Source organism: Chiloscyllium punctatum, chromosome 30, assembly GCF_047496795.1.
Source record: "Chiloscyllium punctatum isolate Juve2018m chromosome 30, sChiPun1.3, whole genome shotgun sequence".
In the NCBI taxonomy this organism is placed as follows: domain Eukaryota; kingdom Metazoa; phylum Chordata; class Chondrichthyes; order Orectolobiformes; family Hemiscylliidae; genus Chiloscyllium; species Chiloscyllium punctatum.
Window position 1 is genome coordinate 21,294,273 of NC_092768.1, and position 19,724 is coordinate 21,313,996.

General features: G+C 44.2%; 1 protein-coding gene across 1 annotated transcript; it reads right to left on the bottom strand.

Annotated features, from left to right (window-relative positions):
* Positions 1-1,300: 1,300 nt before the first annotated feature.
* On the bottom strand, positions 1,301-17,073 carry LOC140455108 (zinc-binding protein A33-like). Its single transcript, XM_072549768.1, is given in 7 exon segments — positions 1,301-1,374; positions 1,377-1,883; positions 9,238-9,339; positions 9,458-9,573; positions 14,763-14,995; positions 15,089-15,184; positions 15,275-17,073. Coding segments are annotated over 7 exon segments (1,539 nt in total). The 5' UTR covers positions 15,686-17,073.
* Between the last annotated feature and the right edge of the window lie 2,651 nt (positions 17,074-19,724).

The following is a 19,724-nucleotide window of genomic DNA, read 5'->3' on the forward strand; positions in this document are numbered from 1 at the left end:
GAGCAACCCACCCAGACCCATTCCCCTATATTTACCCCTTCACCTAACACTACGGGTAATTTAGCATGGCCAATTCACCTAAACTGCACAGTTTTGGACTGTGGGAGGAAACTGGAGCACTCAGAGGAAACCCACGCAGACACAGGGAGAATGTGTAAACTCCACAGAGACAGTTGCCTGAGGTGGGAATTGTACCCGTGTCTCTGGCGCTGTGAGGCTGCAGTGCTAACCATGTGCCACTATGCCGCCCACAATTGGAGATTCAGGTGAGGCATTTGGCAAGAATGCAGATGAAGAAAAACATAGGTTCTCTACTGCATTCAGGACATGGCACAGAAAATGATAAAGGATTGCCTGGAAGTGGCAGAGTTATTCCTATCTTTAGTGAGCTTTCAAGGACCATGTTGATTGACTTGATGGATAAAGTGAAGGTCGTTTGCCAGAGGGAGCTGGGACAAACTGAAAACGGATTGGAGGATAGGTGGGAAAGAACAATGCTGTGATTGGAAGATTGATCAGAGACAGCGAGGCTATGATTGGAGGATCTGTATGAGAGCACTGTCATTGGTGAATCAGCCAGGGGAGAGAGCCTACGATTGGAGGATCAGTCAGAGGGAGTGAGACTGTGAATGGACAGTCAGAGAGCATGCCCAAGAAAGTTCCAGAATGACAATAACCAAGGGCCAGTCCCAGGATTAGGTCAAGATGGTTTTGGGGCCAGAATGAATCTAAGTGCTGGACACCCCTCATGTTAAAGGTGAATGAACCTGGCAGATGAGGAACTGAAGCCATGGGATGGAAGGCAGTTTGAGTGAAGGTGTAAGGTCGCTAATACAGAAACAGATCCTGCATTTTGTGTTTGTGGTTTTGCCCTCAGTACCCAGCAGCAGGGGCTAGGACTGCAGTGTCAAATTGGACTGATCTTTGTACAGCTCATCATCCCCATCTTCTGGCTGAAACTGGCACTACACTTGAATCTCCAGCGACAAAACAGGTCTTTAGAGAATCAGTAACTTCTGTTCCATGCAGTACGGTAGAAAAGTGACATTAAAAATCAAGATTTCCAAACTGCCCGATTCACTGAAAATAACTATTTGTGTATTTCCTGTTACTTATGATGTAAGAAACTTAAAATACCAGAGGAATTTTTTCATTTCCTCAAACACAAAACATGTTTTATTTACAGTTTGATTAGGATTTTACAAAATATAATCAGGAAATTCAAATTCACATTAGGAACCAACCTGTTGTCAATGGCACTTTTCAAACCCCAATCCCTGACCTCTGGCCCTTCCCAGGGTCAGCTTATTTTGATGTTAGGGATGAAAAGATTCCAAGACCCTGCGCTTTTCCCAGATCCAGATAGGAATCGGAGCAGATTCTCAGAAAATGGTTTTCATCCCAAGTCCCGAAGAAAGGATAAAGTTTCCCAGTGAATTTATTCCCAGTGAAGGTGTGGAGATGGGACTTGGTGTCTGCATTGTAAAATGAAACTGTCCCAGATTCATAACTGAGATAAACTCCCACCTTCCTGGGGATCTGATTTACACGGAGAGGAGTTCGAGGGGAACAGTTCATATAAAGCTGATTCCCATCCTGCCCAAGGATCCAGAACCCAGTTTGCGGGATCAAGCTAATCCGTCTCTTCCTCTCCACAGATTCTAAGACTACTCCCAGAATCCAGTCCTGATTCCCTCCCACCTCCACCTCCCAGTAATGTCTCCCCGATGTGAATCCCTCTGATCCCAGGGCACAGGGACGGTCTGTAAACCTCTTCTCGGTGTCAGGGAGTCTCCTCCGGGTCCCGGTCCGTCTCAAAATCTTCAGATCCTCAGACACTTCGAGCCAGGGACTCACTGTTTCCTCATCCAGGATCACAGAGACTGGGAGATAAAAACAGAAGTGCAGACAGTCCATGCATATAAGAGAGAGAGAGGAAGAGAAAGAGTGAGAGAGAGAGAGAGAGGGGGTGGGGGGGAGAGAGAGAGAGAGAGAGAGAGAGAGACAGAGAGGGGGGTGGAGAGAGAGAGAGAGGGGGGGGGGAGAGAGAGAGAGAGAAAGAGAGAGAGAAAGAGAGAGAGAGAGGGAGAGGAGGGAGAGAGAGAGACAGAGACAGAGAGAGAGAGAGAAAGAAAGTGTGTGTGTGTGTGTGTGTACATACGTACACCTCTGCATGGAGAGGAATGTCTGTAGGGTTATGTATATGGTTGGGGGATGTATTTGTGGGGATCTTACATGCATATGGGAGGATGGCCTTGTGTTTGTTGGGGAAATGTGTGCATGGAGGAGATACTTGAATGGTAGTCAAGGGGATGTCTGTGTATGGGTGGATGTGCATGAGTCAGTGGGTGGATGTGTGGCTGTCGAGAAGTCGATGTGTGTGTGGAGATGTGAGGATGGGAGGAATCTGAGTACATGTGTGAGCAAGGTGGGGAGATGTGTGGGGTAGAGGCATGTTTGAGGGTGCTTTATATGTGTGGGGGAAGAGAACATGTGTCTGTGAGAAATGTGTATCGCCTCTTTACATATATAAAAAAGGAATAGAGAAGCCAAAGTCAACTCAGGCCACTGAGAGAATGAAGATGAGGAAATAATAACATTGAATCAAGAAATGGCAGGGGCTTGAATATAACTTGGAATCAGTCTTCACTAATAGTATCCCAAAATTACAAATTATGTAGGGGAAACACAAGGAGAGAAAAAAAAAATTCATCAACTACCACTCGACAAAAAAGTGCTCGGAGACAAATGGGGCTAAAGTCTGATAAATCCCCTCACTGTGGTGAGTTGCATATTCAGATACAGATACACAATCCTTTATCCAAAATCCTTGGGGCCAGTTGCTTTTCAAAATTCGGAGTTTTTCAGATTTCGGAATAAATGACATTTTCACAGTGAAATGAAAACACTATTACCTAACAGCAGATGCAGGTGTGAATAGTACGGGCGCTGAGACATAATTCACGCCTGCCAGTGCTGGGCCACGCCACCAAGTCACATCAGAGTGAGGTGGTTCGACTGGGTGTGGAGATGGGTCACCTGTTCACTCGCCAAAATGACGCTCCACACTTCATGAAAAAAATTCAGATTTTGGAATTTCGGATAAAGGATTGTGTGCCTGTATTAAAGGGGGTAACTACAAAATTGATGCATTGTGCATAATCATCCAGGTATCCTAGATTCTGGAAAAGTCCCAGATGATTGGAAACTGATACTGTAACAATTTAAAAAGGAAGTTGGGATAAAAGAGGTAATTATATGCCAATTGGGTCAGCATCTGTATTTGGGAAAATGTTAAAGTCTATTATAGAGATGTAACAGCAAAGTGTACATAAAATGATCAAAAATCATGCCTAACAAATTTACTAGAATTTTTAAAAGAAGTAATATGCAACAAAGATAAAGGGAAAACAGTGGATGTAACATTATTTTGATATTCAGATGGCATTTGATAAGATGCCATACATTAGGCTACTTAATAAGAGACCATGTATTGGAGGTGATATATTAACATGGATTGATGATTAGCTAACTAATAGAAGACAGGGAGTTGTCATTGTGGGGGCATTTTCAGGATTGCAACCTGGAACAGGGTTCCACAGGGATCATCGCTGGGTCACATTTATTAACTGTATGTATCAATGACTTGGATGAGGAAAGTGAATGGACTAAAGCCAAGTCTAAGGATGACAACTGAATAGGTGGGAAGGCAAGTGATGAGTGTAGTGACTGTATTGAGGTTAGTCAGGTGACCCTCATCGACTGTGAGTTCTCTGATTGGGGATTTAAATCTGGTCCAATCGGGGAGCCCTGGCTGAGAGATAACAACAGGAGTATTAGATATTCTGATGCTCTGAGGGAACTGTCTCAGTGTCAAGGACATTCCATGTGCAAATAAAGGGTGACTTTCTCAAGGGATCCTAGTCTCTGTGGAGTTATTTCAGTGGCAACGAGAGTAAAACATGCTCCTGAAGAAATTCACTCACAAGAATTGTCTTTGAATTGGGGTAAGCATGTCTAGCATCATGTCAATATTTGGGAAGCTTGACTCATTTGATTCTGCCATCAAAGACTGGGTGCAGTATGTGGAAAGAAATTTTTTACACGCAGATGACATTGGAGTAGATGAAAAGCAATGAGAAATTTCCCTGATAGCTTGTGGACCTGCAGTTTTTTCTGTAATTAGGAGCTTAACTTTCCCTGAAACACTCGATAATAAAACCTTTCAAGAGTTGACAGATTTGCCACCTGGAAGTTTCCTCCAATTTTGAGAAGATACTGTTTTTACTCGGCTATTCAAGAACCGGGGAATCCTTATCAGGATTTTTGACAAGATTAAGACTGGTAGAGGCATGTGACTTTGGTTTAACTCTGAAGAAGCTGCTCAGAGCAGATTTAGTATGTGGAATTAATAATGTAACCTAACAAAAGTGCCTAATAGCTGAAGCACAACTCTCCCCAGTCCGACTAAGCTTGGGAACACCATTGCAGTGAAGGCAATTGCCGAGCCTCACTCAGGACATATTCTCAACAGAGGGTCCTTCGGTCAGCCCAAGGCAAAATCCAAAAACAAAACGAAGCCTCAGTTCAAATTCTCTTCATGATTCGGGCTGGCAAACCATTGTAGTTGCTGCTCATACGCGGACTCTAGACAGCAAAAGAGTCCAACTAAACCTAAATTGCATAAGAGAATATATCGCCCGGAACCCAGGAGATTGCCCACTTTGGATAGTCCACCTGCATCTGGTTTGGAACAGTCAAATTGCTTAGCAACAAACAAATCGGAACCAATCAAAATAAATGACTGGTTACATGGTCACCTGGTTGTTATTGAGGTTGATAAGGATGGTACAATTTCAATGATCGCTAAACCAGTTTTATGAACAAACTTCACCTTGGACTTAATTTTGCACGAGACATCAACTAGATCCTTATATCGGGGAACCTTTCCAGATTAAGGGGATAATTTTGGTTCCAGGGTCTTGTGAGAAGCAGCTGGTTCAGTTCCCACTCACTGTAGTAAAAGGGTCAGGCCCAAGCTGGATGGGGTAGAATTGGTTGAGAAAGATTCACCTAGACTGGCTCAACATTTCTCGATGAGTAAATGGCAGCCTGAATGAAGTCCTAATGTCGAGCTGGACGTTTTTAAGGAAGGTTTAGGGACTACCAAAGGACACAGGGCCACCTTGCATGTTGACCAGGAAGCAATTCTGCAAGGGTCACTCAGAGCCATTTGCTTTATGGGCAAACATAGATGGAGAAATCAGAAAGCTGGAAAGTGAAGGAGCTACCAAACCAGTCCAGTTTGTGGAATGGACAGCACCGGTCGGACTGATTGTGAAGCCCAATGGGTCGGTTTGCCTTTGTGGGGATTTGAAACAAACAACAAACCGCGGTTCACAGCTGGATAAATCCCCAATTCCTCACACAGAGGATTTATACACAAAGCTGGAGGGGAGGTGGGCTGTCCTTCACAAAACCAGACATGAGTCATGCATTCCTGCAATTGTAGCTCAAAATGATTCCCAGAAATATGCTACAATTAATACCCATAACAATTTCCCAGAACACGAGTCTGCCATTTGAGGTATCATCAGCCTGTGTAATTTTTCTGTGGACAACAGAGAACAATTTACAAGGTCTACCTCAGGTCGCCATTTATTTAGATGATGTGCTAACAACAGGGAAGACCAATAAGGAGCACTGAGAGAACTTGGACACAGTCCTTGAATGTTTCTCCCAGGTGGGCGTACGCCTTAGAAGGGAAAATGTGTGTTCCGAGCTCCCTAAGTGACCTACTTGAGCTGCAGAGACGAGAAGACTGGGTTACACCGACTGGAAGATAAAGTGAGGGCGATCAAAAGTGCCCTTGCTCCCATATCTGTACCTGAACTGAGGGCTTTCCTTGGGCTGGTGAATTATTATGGAAAGTTCATCCATAATCTGGCCTCCATCCTGGCACTTTTGCATCAACTCCAAAAAAAGGATCTGCCTTGGAAATGTTTGCATCGCGAAGCCATTGTTGTTTCTTCACTTCCCTGAAAGCTCTCACCCTCAAAGGTGAAAGGCACACAATCATCTCAACTGAGATCTGGTATTGTTAGTGATATTTCCCCGGATGGTCTCGGGGTAGTTTTAGCTCATGGTTGGCCCAATGGAGAGGACCACCCAATAGTGTATGCATCCAGGACTTCGGCTAATGCAGAGCGTAAATAAGCCCAGATATGAGAAGGAAGGTTCGATGGCCATATTTGGACTCAAGAAGTTCCAGCAATACCTTTCTGGACTTGGATTTGTAATCATAATGGATCACAGAACCCTGCTAGGTCTACTTAAAGAGGACAAGGCAATGTAGCCCATACCTTCAGGCTGAATTCAGCAGTGGGCTCGAATATTACGTCCATATAATTACAAGTTGAAACACTGTCTGGGAGGCCAGGTAGTAAATGTGGATGCATTGAGCTGCTTCCCACTGGTAGATATACTCATGCCACTACATGAGTCCAAAATGGTTTCAAATTTCCAGTCACAGCTGACAATATCAGACATTGGACGCAGAAAGATCTGGTCCTGGCAAAACTGAAACAGCTGGTGGTGATGGGGGTAACCAAAGGGCCATCATACCCAGCACTAAAACCTTTCTGTATCCGGAGAGATCAGATCACAGTAGAAAATGGCATATTATTATGGGAAGCAAGAGTAAATATCCTGAGTGAAGGTTGTCACCAAATCCTGGCTGAACTTTACTAGGCTCTTCCAGGGCTTTACAATATGAGAATGTTGGCGAGACTTTTTGTGTCTGGTGGCCAGTATTGGATGCATTGATGGGCCAGTGCCCAGAGTGCCAACAAGGACACAACATTCTTGGGAATGACCAGGTATACCACAGACTCAGTTATATGTCAATTATACAGGTCCTTTCATGGGGTCAATGTTCTTGGTCATTGGGGACACCCACTTAATGTAGTTGGATGTGTATAGCGTTCATTCGTCAAACGCAATGATAGCAAAACTGCGCATGTCTTTTGCAACACAGGGACTTCCGGAAGTGTTGGTCACGGATAATGGGCCATCATTCACTGGCAGGGACAGTGAGTACTTGCTAAAGTCAAATAGCATTTAACATATAAGAACAGATTCATACCATCCACCATCCAATGGTCTGGCAAAAAGAGCAGTCCAAACTTTGAAAGCGAGCTTAAAGAAACAACCTGCAGCCTAACCAGATACCAAACTGTCCCAGTTTCTATTTGATAAGAGGACCATGCCTCATGCAGCTACAGAAATAGCACCAGCAGAGTTGCTGATGGAGTGAAGACTCGGCACCAGGTTAAACCTGATCTTCCTGGACCTGGGTGGAGGCAGGGGGAGGGTAAAACAGCATCAGGAATACCAGTGACAGACAAAGACTCCGCGAAACGACAGAGACACTTCACTTTGGGGAACAAAGTTTGGTGGAGGAAATGACCCTGAATGATCCTGAGCGGTCAACGTGAGGTCAGGTCCACTGATGTATAAAGTTTGGGGAAGTGCAACAGTCCTGAACAAGCATGTGGACCATATGAAAGCTGCAAACTCGCAAACAGGGCAGAAGCAAAATGTGCCCGGCTCCTGGGAACAGTCAGAAAGGCTGGCAGGGCCTATGGGCTCTCCCTCAGCACTAAGGGTTGAAGAGACCTCAGAATCAAAGATGGACATAGCGGACATTGCCACCTGAAGAAGACAATGAATTCCTTCCGAGATGGTTGGGGTACAAGAGGAGAGAGCTGCTGTACGTTACACGTTGCCCTTATCCAAGGCAGAATCGGAGGAATCTGAGCCGGTGTCAAAAACACTTCAGGCAGAGCTGCAAGGGAAAGAACTGGCCTGTGTCCTCAGGCTCAGAGGGAGAGGGATGTAGTGATTGTGACGAGCTCGGCCAGGTTGATATGAGAAAAAATGAGTTCCCTGATTGGGGTTGTTAATCTGGTCCAATCAGGGAGTCCTGCCTGGCAAGATATAACCAGGAGTGTCAGACCTCCTGTCACTCTCAGTGCTGGCTGTGAGGGAGCTGGATCAGCGTCAAGGACTTTCCAAGTAGAAGCAAAGGGTGGTTTGGTGACGGGATACAGGCCTCTGTGGAGTTATTTCAGTAAGGATGACAGAAAGAGTCTGTGGAGGAATAGAGACAGATTAGGTGAATGGGAGAAACCTTAGCAGGTGGAAGGTAATGTGAGGGAATGTGAGATTATACACTTTGGCAGGAAAGATAAAGTAGCTGGATGTCATTTAATAGATAGAGACCACAGAAAGCTACAGAAGAGAGAGACTCTGTAGTCGTTTGTGAATCACAAAAAGCTAGCATTCATGTTCTGTGGATTACCGCGAGGGCAAATGATATGTTGGCGTTTGTTACAAAGAGAATGGAGTAGAAAATTGGGGAGGTTTTGCTAAAACTAGACAAGGCATTAGTCAGACACAGCTGCAATACTGTGAACATTTTTACAATATATGGACCCCTGGGGGTGGTGGTCACAGATAATGGGCAGCAGGGACTTCAAATATTTCCTATCGTCAAATGGCTTTTGAAAGAATAAGTATTTTGGCATTGGAGGCCTACAGAGAAGTTTCACTGGGTTGATACCAGGCATGGAAGGGCTATGATATGAGGAGAGGTTGAGTAAATTGATCCTGTACTCATTGGAATATAGAAAATGAGAAGTTGCCTTTATTGAAATCTACCTGATTCTGAGAAGACTTGACCAGGTAGCTGTGGAAGGACATCATTCCACCTCTTGGACATCCTCGGACCACAGGGTATAATCTCAGAGTAAACAGTTGCACATTTAAGAACAAGATAAGGAGGAATTTCTTCTTTCTGAGAATTGTGAATCTGGGGAATTCTTTACTGCAGAAGGCTTTTGAGGTTGGGTTATTAGTGAACTCCCACAGAAATGTCCTGGAGTGGAGATGATTGATCTTGAACAATCACAATCATCTTCCTCTGTGCTTGGTATGACTCTAACCAGTGGAGAGATTTCCCCCGATTCCTATTGACTCAGTTTTGCTGAAGTTTCTTAATGCTTTTTTATGTTACACCAAGTTACTTGCTATATTGATGTCAAAGACAGTCTGAGCCATTATTATCCAGCTTTCTTTTTAACTAAGTGCTTAATTATATATCTATGGTATTTGTAAACATAACAATCCAAATAACAGAATATAAATACAGAACAAAGAAACTTAGCTGAGCTTTACCAGGTTTAATAGCTCCCACCATTTCTCTCCACACTGGAAATGGTAAAATGATGTTCAAGCTTTCAGTGGACAGGACACCATCTGTTAGTGACAGTGTCATGGCTCATCCTGTAAATATTAAAAAGATTATCATAAATTTATTGAAAACCTTTCTGAGCAATTTCAGCAACTTGCACTGAGTTTCAGTAAAGTGCATGTCCTACCTCATCTTCCCAGATACTTCCTCCTGAAATAAACAAAGCACAAATCTGAGTTGACAGAGACTGACTGACTTTATCAAGAAAGTAGTAATTACACTCACATTGCTCCAAGCTGCTGTTTCTGATTGCTGCAGTTCTGGAACAGAATAAGAATGGCACACAAAACATACTGAAGCACTGGAGGAAGTAAAGTAAAAATTAAGGAATTGCAAAGGGTGCCAGTAAACATTAACCGACTTCACTCAAGAAAAGATCTGACTTAGATGTTAAAAATTATGAAGGGATTGATCTGTTTGATTCAGTGAAGATGTTTCCACCTCAAAGGAACCAGAAAATCTGTGTTCAAATACATGATCCTGTTAGAGCAGCCCATGATTGAGAGCAGCACAAAATGGCCAGTGGTTGCCCATGACAAAAGCAGCAGAACATGGCTTACAGTAGCTCTAGAGAACTTGGTAAAATATTTTGTTAAATATGTCTGCATAAGTTATAACAACGGTAGCTCTGTGAACGCAAGATAACAGAATTGAGATGGTACAGCAGGCCTCACAGTTATCTGAAGATGCAGCTGCTTACACAGGAGACATAGATAAGAGCATTTCACATCAGAAACCTACATTTAATTTGTAAATCTGTTACAAATGTAGATTTTAGTCAAGATTCCTCAATTAATGATAGGCATAGATTCTGAATTGGTTATAGATTTACACACTTATATAAAGAAAATCCCACTTACAGCATGTGCAAAGAAGTTGTTATAATTATAGTTACAAGATAAAAGTGCTGTGTTTGATTGACATTCCAAGGTTGGGTGAGAAAGAAACTGCTCACAATCCTTAGCTAAAGAATTCTAACATTAGGTATGACCATAGAACTTTATTGGAACTGATGTCACAAATTTTATAACAATTCATAAAAATTAGCATCCTTTATATCACCAATACCAAGATTAGTAGGAAAAATGAATTGCATGACAGAATTCAAGAGGTCCTTCGTGATAAATTATTGGCAATGAATGGAGCTGGCAAGTGACTGAGAAGGAGAATGGCTAACAAGATTGAATATAGCATCCACTATGAAAAGCCCCAAGAAGGGACATAAGAGAATCTGGGAAGCTTCATGAGAACATAGAGGCCTGTGGGTTGACCACGCGCCTGTCCATCTTAGGCCACGCAGTCACAGTATTTCTGAAATTGGAAGTGTATGTAATTAACTAATTAATTATGATTGGTTTGTAATTGCTAAAGGCAGGCTGAAAATGTGTATAGAAATGTATGTCTTTCCTTTATTCATTGAAGAACTCTGGATTTTCAGACAGTCTCTTGCCACCTGTGAAATTTCAATGAACTCTTTGATGCGAGAAGTGTTGAATGATTTATTTGGTCACTCTGCCCCAACAATCTAAATCACAAATAAATTGAATGGTGAGTTCATGAGAAATGTCTTTATTGAGAGAGTGAAGAGGGAAGTGAAACAAAATAGTGTAAAATAAAAGACAAGAACACCTCAATAGCATCAGGGATAGCAAGGAAATAAAGAGCTAAAGCAGAATAGTCCATAGTGTGGAAAGTTACTCACAGAGAACTGCATCCCACATGGGATAGGTGTCTGAGGGAAATGAAAAACACAAACGATGCCTTTTCCCCTTTAAAATATTGACTGCTAATAAAACAAACGCAGACTCTAACTCTCTAGATTGTTGCAATACAGTGCAATTTGACACATAGAATTCCCAAAGAAAACAGGTGTCTCCACACAGTTTCAGGTCATAACACAAAACCATGTCAGTACTAGCCAATGAACCTGAGGCAAAGGAACTGAACACTGGCAAAGTTAATTCTCAGGTCCAATTCCTGAAGAGTCAGGTTTGCACCTTCTGACCAATCAGGACATGAAATGCTATTTAGCGACACCTAATTGGAAAGTCAGGTATTTAACTATGAGGAAATTGTGTTTAATTTTAAAAACATTTTATGTTTAATTTGGATAAGTGCAAGGTATGCCATTTCGATAAAACAAACAAAGACAGGATTTATACAATTAAAGGTCGGGTCTTGAGCAGTGTTGTAAAACAATGACACCTCGGTTTTCAAAATCATAATTCTTTTGAAGTTTTCCTCACATGTATACAGGGTGGTTAAGAAGCCATTTAGAATGTTTGCCTTCATTGTTCAGTCCTTCAAGTATCGGAGTTGGAACATTATGTTGAGGTTGTACAGGACATTGGTGAGGCCTCTTCTGGAGTACTGTGTCCAGTTCTGGTCTCCATGACGTAGAAAGGATATCGTGAAGCTAGAGAGTTTGGAAGAGATTTACCAGGATGTTGACAGGAATGGAGGGTTTGAATTGGAAAGAGAAGCTGGATAGGCTGGAGTTTCTTTCACTGGCAGTCGAGATGTAACCTGAGAGGTTTATAAAATAATCAGGGGTACAGACAAAGTGAATGGCAGGTGTCTTTTCCCTTGGGAAGAGGATGTCAAAATTAGGGGGCATATTTTTATGGTGAGCGGTGAAACTTTTAAAAAAAACTATAAGAAGCAACTTCTTTCACACAGAGAGTAGTTTGTGTGTTGAGTGAATTTACAAAGGAAGTGTGAATGTGGGTACAGTTACAACATTTAAAAGACATTTAGACAAGTACATTAATCAGAAATGTTTGGAGGGATATGGGCCAAGGGCAGGCAGGTGGGACTAGTTTAGTTTGGGATTATGGACAGCCTGGACTTGTTGGACCGAAGGATCTGTTTCCATGCTGTGTGACTGTGTGTTTCCACTGTTTTCAGGGAGCATACATTGAGTATCAAATATTTTTACCTCACTTAACTCTCGTAAGGCTGTGTTTTATTGAAAGGATGCACAGCCATGTTACGGTTTAGTTAGCAGTTAGAACCTGTCAAATGTACCCAGCCCAGTGATAAGTAGATTGTCTACCCAGGATGAGGTATGTAACTGTGCTTTGTGTATAAAAATCCAGATATTTGTAATGTGCTCCTCAGGGATACAATGGCCTGCCTGTAGGACAGGGGTGGTGGATACCTGCCTTAACAGCCTGAACCAGGAAAAGGCCTTTGACAGGACATCACACACTGACATGTGGGACTTGCTCTCCAAAATGGGCTTTGGGAGGGAATCTGCAATTGAATCTGACTGCTCTACACCAACATCCTTAGTGCAGTCTCAATTAATGGGTGGGAATGAGACAGCTTCCCGATCAGATCCAGAGTCAGGCAGGGCTGCCTACTCTCTCCTGCCTTGTTTGTGCGTTGTATACAGCCCTTTGCTGAGTCCATCAGGAAGGACGTGAGCCTGAGATGGGGTGACTATTCCAGGCAGCGGAGGCCTACAAGGGAAAGCCTCCCTGTACATGGATGATGTCACTGTTTTCTGCTCAGATCTGCTGTCACGTGCACAGACTCATAAGCATCAACGACCAGTTTGAACTGGTCTCAGCAGCCAAGGTAAATCAAGGCAAGAGCAAGGTCATGTACTTTGGGAACTGGGCTGACCAATCCTTCATGCCTTTCACCATCAGGACAGATTACCTGAAGGTGCTGGGAATATGCTCAGAGGAGCTGGGGCATAAACAAAAACTTGAGAGGAGAGTATTGCCAAGGTAAGACAGAAACTGGTCCTTTGGGAGCAGCATTTCCTCTCCATTGCAGGTTAAACATCTGGTTATTAGGTGTGAGATACTCTCACTGTTGTATGAGGGGCAGGTCGGGCCCATTCCCAGAACCTGCATTGCTGCAATTACCCGAGTCATCTTCCACTTCATCTGGAGGTCTAAGTTGGACATGTCACAGGAACACCATGTACAAACCTCTGGATAATGGGGGGAAGAATATACCCAAGATCACCCTCATCCTGATGGCCACCTTTGTGTGTGGCTGCATCAAGCTGCACCAAACACCAAGTCTCACTATGTACTGAGGTTCTACCTGTCCCTGGTGTTGGGAAGGGTGGGACTGGCCTTGTATTAGCAGAGTGCTCCAAGTAGTTGGACCATTCCATATCACCTGTCCTCCAGGTAGAAATTTACAAACAAAAACACCTTTAACCACAATTGATCAGCACAGATCATCCCCAAGAGCCTGCAGGAAATGAGTGGGTGGGTCTTGTCGGCTTGTTCCTTGAGCAGATTGTCAAAGGCATTGCCAGAACTTCTTAACAAGCACCAGGACGTTGCTTGGTTGCTGGTGAGAAGGGCACTACCTGTGAGATCTTTCATATATACCCAGAGTCTCTCCAACTGCACACGTTGCCCTTGAAGTGGCTGTGGAAGGTAGAGACTGTCACACATCTCCTGCTGGAATGTGCCTTTACAAAGAAAGTCTTGAGAAAGATGCAGTGGCGTTTGTCAAGTTTCATCCGCAGTAGCTCAGTGACGCGTGACTCTGTGTTGTACGGTCTGTTCCCTGGGACACACAGTGAGACAAACATTGACTGTACTCAGAGGACCATCAACTCAGTGAAAGATGCTCTTTGGTCTGATCGAAACCTGTCGGTCTTCCAGGGCGAGGAGTTGACCTCAACTGAGTGTTACAGACTGGCACATTCCAAGGTTCAGAACCACGTGTTGAGAGATGGACTAAAGCCTAGGGCAGCTGCTGCAAGGCGCAGTGGGTAAAAACCATCACCTAAAATCTTTCTGCTGAAGTTAGATGGAGGTGCACTCAGTTATCAGACCCTCCCAGTGCCTCAAATGTTTGTAAATATTGTCTTGTACAAGTAAGAAATGCACTGGGTTTGTTTGTTCTCCCAGATATAATTATAACATTTAAAAGATATCTGGGTCGGTATATGAATAGGAAGGAAGGGTTTAGAGGGACATGGACCAAATGCAAGAAATTGAGACAAATTAATTTCGAATATCTGTTCAGTATGGACAAGTTGGACTGAAGGGTCTATTTCCATTCTGTATCTCTCTGAATCTGACTCTATATGTAAAGAGTCGAACAGCTCTAATAATATTGTATGGATATACAGACTTTTATGAATAAACAATATTTTTGAAATACACCAACTTGTAATTTGAACGGTTTTCCGCATGGATGTGAATAAATCACTTGCATCTTGGGCTGGAGCTGTGAATTGTCGACTGCTTTTTTAATTTAGCCTTTTAATCGTGAGGAGAATTTCAATAGTGAGACCCACAATCATCAATGAGATTGAGGAAAATGTATGAAACAGGAGAGTGGACAAACACATGAGGGAAAGAGGAGCAGAAAGGGATATTGGAGGAATGACGGAGAATGGGAACAAGTTTATGAGGATTACATTCTGAGTTTACTTTCCGTGAACTAAAATTAAATATAATCCCTCAGCTGCAGAAATATCACTCCGTCTTTTTGTTCCAACTGTTTTTCCAACTTTGAGAGTTTCTCCTGAAGAGAATTTAAATTCTTTTGAATTTTGCCAAGATTTTGCTGCATTGTTCTGAGAATGTTTTCCTCTTGTTCCCTGAGATCTCGGAGTAAACACTGCTCTTTCTCAGTGAGAAACTGGTGTATTTTAGTGAACTCGGATTTGATGCAGCTCTGTAGATTTTGGGATTGCACCTAAAAGAGCAAATATAGAGACAATCTGCTTCTGCAGTAAAACACAACAAAGGAGGGAATCAAATTTGGAAGCTGAGCTCGTGGAAATTTTACCCGAATTTGGGAAATCTTCTGTTTCTGCTGCCGCTCCATTTCTATAGCCGCCGATTTCTTCCCTGTGAGAGATTCCAAGGAAGATTTCACCCGATCCTGGGATTGGGAGAGAAAATCAGAAAATAAAAGTATTAGATCATGAAAATGTGATGAAATAATCAGAAGATGGAATCGGTTTCCTTTTACCTTGTAGATTCCAACCGCTTCTTCAATCGGGATGAAGCGGTGCTCCCTGTGTTCCCGGGAAACTACACAATTTACACAAATCAATTTCTCGTCAGTTTCACAAAAAACCTTCAGTTCTTCCTGATGTTCCTCACAGTGACGTTTACTTCCCTTCTCTTGCGGATTCCGATTTAACTTTCTAACTTTCTCAGATAGATTCGCTAAGGCCCGATTTACCCTGAGGTTTCTGTCTGGAAACTCCTGTCTACATTCCGGGCAGGAGATTCTCTCCTGCTTTTCCCAACTCTGGGTGATACAGGAGCGGCAGAAGTTGTGTCCACAATCCAGTGAAACCGGATCGGTGAAGAAATCCAGACAAATGGGACAGATTACCTCCTCGGTCAAACTCAGGAAATGCTGTTTGAAATCCATGCTGTTTGGTATTCCTGATGAAGGGCTTTTGCCCGAAACGTCGATTTTCCTGCTCCTTGGATGCTGCCTGAACTGCTGTGCTCTTCCAGCACCACTCTAATCCAGTATCTGGTTTCCAGCATCTGCATTGTTTTTACCTGTTTGATATCCATGTCCACCCTCAGCACTTCCGGATTCCATCTATTTTCAGTTTCAGTTTCCCTGCGCCGCTGAACACATTCAGCTCAGTCACTCCCTCAGGGAGGTCAGTGCAATCCTCAAGGAATTCTTGGTATTGGCTGCTCTCGGCCCCGCCCACTCTGAGAGGCGGAGACAGTCCCCAGAGCAGAATGAGGAATAAACAGCGTTAGAGCAGCGACAGGGAATCCCTGAAGCCGGGAGGTGAGAGGGAAGGTCGGTTGGGAGTGGGGTAGGTGGGTGGAGAGAGGATGGGAGGGGGTGGGGGTTTTGTCCTGGGAGTGACTGGCAGCCTGCTGCTCTCCTTCATATCCTTCAGTCCCAAAGCAGTCCCAGACACGGATGGCCAAGTTGTGTTTGACTCTGGGGGAAACACAAGCTGAAACTTATTGTCCAGCGCCTCCTCACCTCTCCCTTACAATCCACCAGGATCTTCTCAATCCTCACTGTGGGAGTCACTGCACAGAACTGAAGTGCCTCATCCCTGGTCCCATTCTGGGAAATCTCCCCTTGCACCATCCCTTCGGCCTTGACATCCTTCCGAAAGGGCAGGCCCAGAATTGGCTGCAGCTTGGGCAGGAGACAAGTGGGAATCCTGTTGGTGTCGTTTCCACCATTTCTCCAGGCTCACTACTGGTTCAGTCCAGGGAATTTCACCCCCCCCCCCATTCCCTGGGAGATTCAACCCCAAGGGTTTCCATCAAACCGGACACACGGCAGCAATTCTCCCTCAGATTGTATCTCCCTCTCCCAGAGGGGGCAGGGGGAGTGCTTAAGGGGACATGAGTTCTCCATGAGACCCAGTCTCTTTCACTTCAATGGGCACCACATTCTCACCTCGCCATCCAATTGTATTGGTAAGGTCCTCGGGAGTGTTGCTGAACAAAGAGACCTTGGAATGCAGGTTCATAGCTCCTTGAAAGCAGAGTTGCAAGTAGATAGGATAGTGAAGAAGGTGTTTAGTATGCTTTCCTTTATTGGTCAGAGTATTGAGTACAGGAGTTGGGAGGTCATGTTGCAGCTGTACAGGACATTGGTTAAGCCATTGTTGGATTATTGCATGCAATTCTGGTCTCCTTCCTATTGGAAAGATGTTGTGAAACTTGAAAGGGATCAGAAAAGATTTACAAGGATGTTGCCAGGGGTTGGAGGATCTGAGCTACAGGGAGAGGCTGAACAGGCTGGAGCTGTTTTGCCTGGAGCGTCGGAGGCTGAGGGGCTTATAGAGGTTTACAAAATTATGAGGGGCATGGATAGGATAAATAGGCAAAGTCTTTTCCCTGGGGTTGGGGAGTCCAGAACTAGAGGGCATAGGTTTAGGGCGAGAGAGGAAAGGTATAAAAGAGACCTAAGGGGCAACTTTTTCACGCAGAGGGTAGTACGTGTATGGAATGAGCTGCCAGAGGATGTGGTGGAGGCTGGTACAATTGCAACCTTTAAGAGGCATTTGGATGGTTATGTGAATAGGAAGGGTTTGGAGGGATATGGGTCGGTTGCTGGCAGGTGGGACTAGATTGGGCTGGGATATCTGCTTGGCGTGGACAGGTTGGACCGAAGGGTCTGTTTCCATGCTGTACATCTCTATGACTCTATGTATTCCCAGGCTGAAAGAGGATCCAGTGTCAACAGCAAGGACTTATCAAAGGCTCTGATGACACAAAGTTGGGTGGCAGGGTGAAATGTGAGGAGGATGTTAGGAGAATACAGGGTGACCTAGACAGGCTAGGTGAGTGGACAGAGGCATGGCAGATGCAGTTTAATGTGGATAAATGTGTGGCTATCCACTTTGGTGGCAAGAACAGGAAGGCAGATTACTACCTAAATGGAGTCAAGTTACGTAAAGGGGCAGTACAACGAGATCTGGGTGTTCTTGAATATCAGTTAATGAAAGGAAGCATGCAGGTACAGCAGGTAGTGAAGAAAGCTAATAGCATGCTGGCCTTCATAACAAGAGGAATTGAGTATAGAAGTAAAGAGGTCCTTCTGCAGCTGTACAGGGCTCTGGTGAGACCGCACCTGGAATATTGTGCAAAGTTTTGGTCTCCAAATTTGAGGAAAGACATTCTGGCTATTGAGGGACTGCAGCGTAGGTTCACGAGGTCAATTCCCAGAATGGCGAGACTATCTTACGCTGAAAGATTGGAGCAACTGGGCTTGTATACGCTTGAGTTTAGAAGGCTGAGAGGGATCTGATTGAGACGTTGCCGGTGACATGTGACAGTGAGGCAAGGAATAGGGAGAGAGTGCAGTTGAACACGTGGCTGCAATGATGGTGCAGGAGGGAGGACTTCAGGTATTTGGACAATTGGACTGCATTCTGGGGAAGGTGGGACCTGTACAAGCAGGACGGGTTGCACCTGAACCAGAAGGGCACCAATATCCTGGGAGGTAGGTTTGCTAGCACTCTTCGGGGGGTTTAAACTAATTTTGCAGGGGAATGGGATCCGGACTTGTAGTCCAGCAAGTAGATTAGCTGATTTTCAGGATGTCCAAGAACATTGGGAGGCTGTGGAGAAGGTAGCACTGACAGGGAATACTTGCGGACACAGAGATGGGTTCAAGTGTGTATACTTCAATGCAAGGAGTATCAGAAATAAGGTGGGTAAACTTAAGGCATGGATCGGTACTTGAGACTACGATGTTGTGGCCATCACAGAAACGTGGATAGAAGAGGGACAGTAATGGTTGTTGGAGGTTCCTGGTTACAGATGTTTCAGTAAGATTAGGGAGGGTGGTAAAAAAGGAGAGGGGGGTGGCGTTGCTAATTAGAAATTGTATAATGGCTGTAGAAAGGCAGTTTGAGGGGGATCTGCCTTTGGAGGTAGTATGGGCTGAAGTCAGAAATAGGAAAGGAGCAGTCACCTTGTTGGGTATTTACTATAGGCCCCCCAATAGCAGCAGAGATGTGGAGAAACAGATTGGGAAACAGATTTTGGAAAGGTGCAGAAGCCACAGGGTCATAGTCATGGGTGATTTCAACTTCCCAAATATTGATTGGAAGCTCTTCAGATCAAATAGATTGGACGGGGCGGTGTGTGTGCAGTGTGTCCAGGAAGCTTTTCTAACTCAGTATGTAGATTGTCCAACCAGAGGGGAGGCCATATTGGATTTGGTACTTGGTAACGAACCGGGACAAGTGATGGGCTTGTTAGTGGGTGAGCATTTTGGTGATGGTGACCACAATTCTGTGACTTTCACCTTGGTTATGGAGAGAGAGATAGGTGCATGCAACAGGGTAGGTTTTACTATTGGGGGAAGGGTAAATACGATGTAGTAAGACAGGATCTGAGGAGCATAAGTTGGGAGCATAGGCTGTCAAGGAAGGATGTCGTTGAAATGTGGAACTTTTTCAAGGAACAGATACGACGTGTCCTTGATATGTATGTACCTGTCAGGCAGGAAAGAGATGGTCGTGTGAGGGAACATTGGCTGATGAGGGAGGTTAAATGTCTTGTGAGGAGGAAGAAGGAGGCTTACATAAGGTTGAGGAAACAAGGTTCAGACAGAGCATTAGAGGGATACAGAATAGCCAGGAGGGGGCTGAAGAAAGGGATAAGGAGAACTAAGAGAGGGCATGAAAACTCTTTGGTGGGTAGGATCAAGGATAACCCCAAGGCCTTTTATGCGTATGTGAGAAACATGAGAATGACGAGAACGAAGGTAGGTCCGATCAAGGACAGTAGTAGGAGACTGTGTATTGAGTCAGGAGAGATAGGAGATGTCTTGAATGAGTACTTTTCTTCAGTATTTATGAATGAGGGGGACCGTATTGTTGAAGAGGAGCGCATGAAACGAACTGGTAAGCTAGAGGAGATACTTGTTAAGAAGGAAGATGTGTTAGGCATTTTGAAAAACTTGAGGA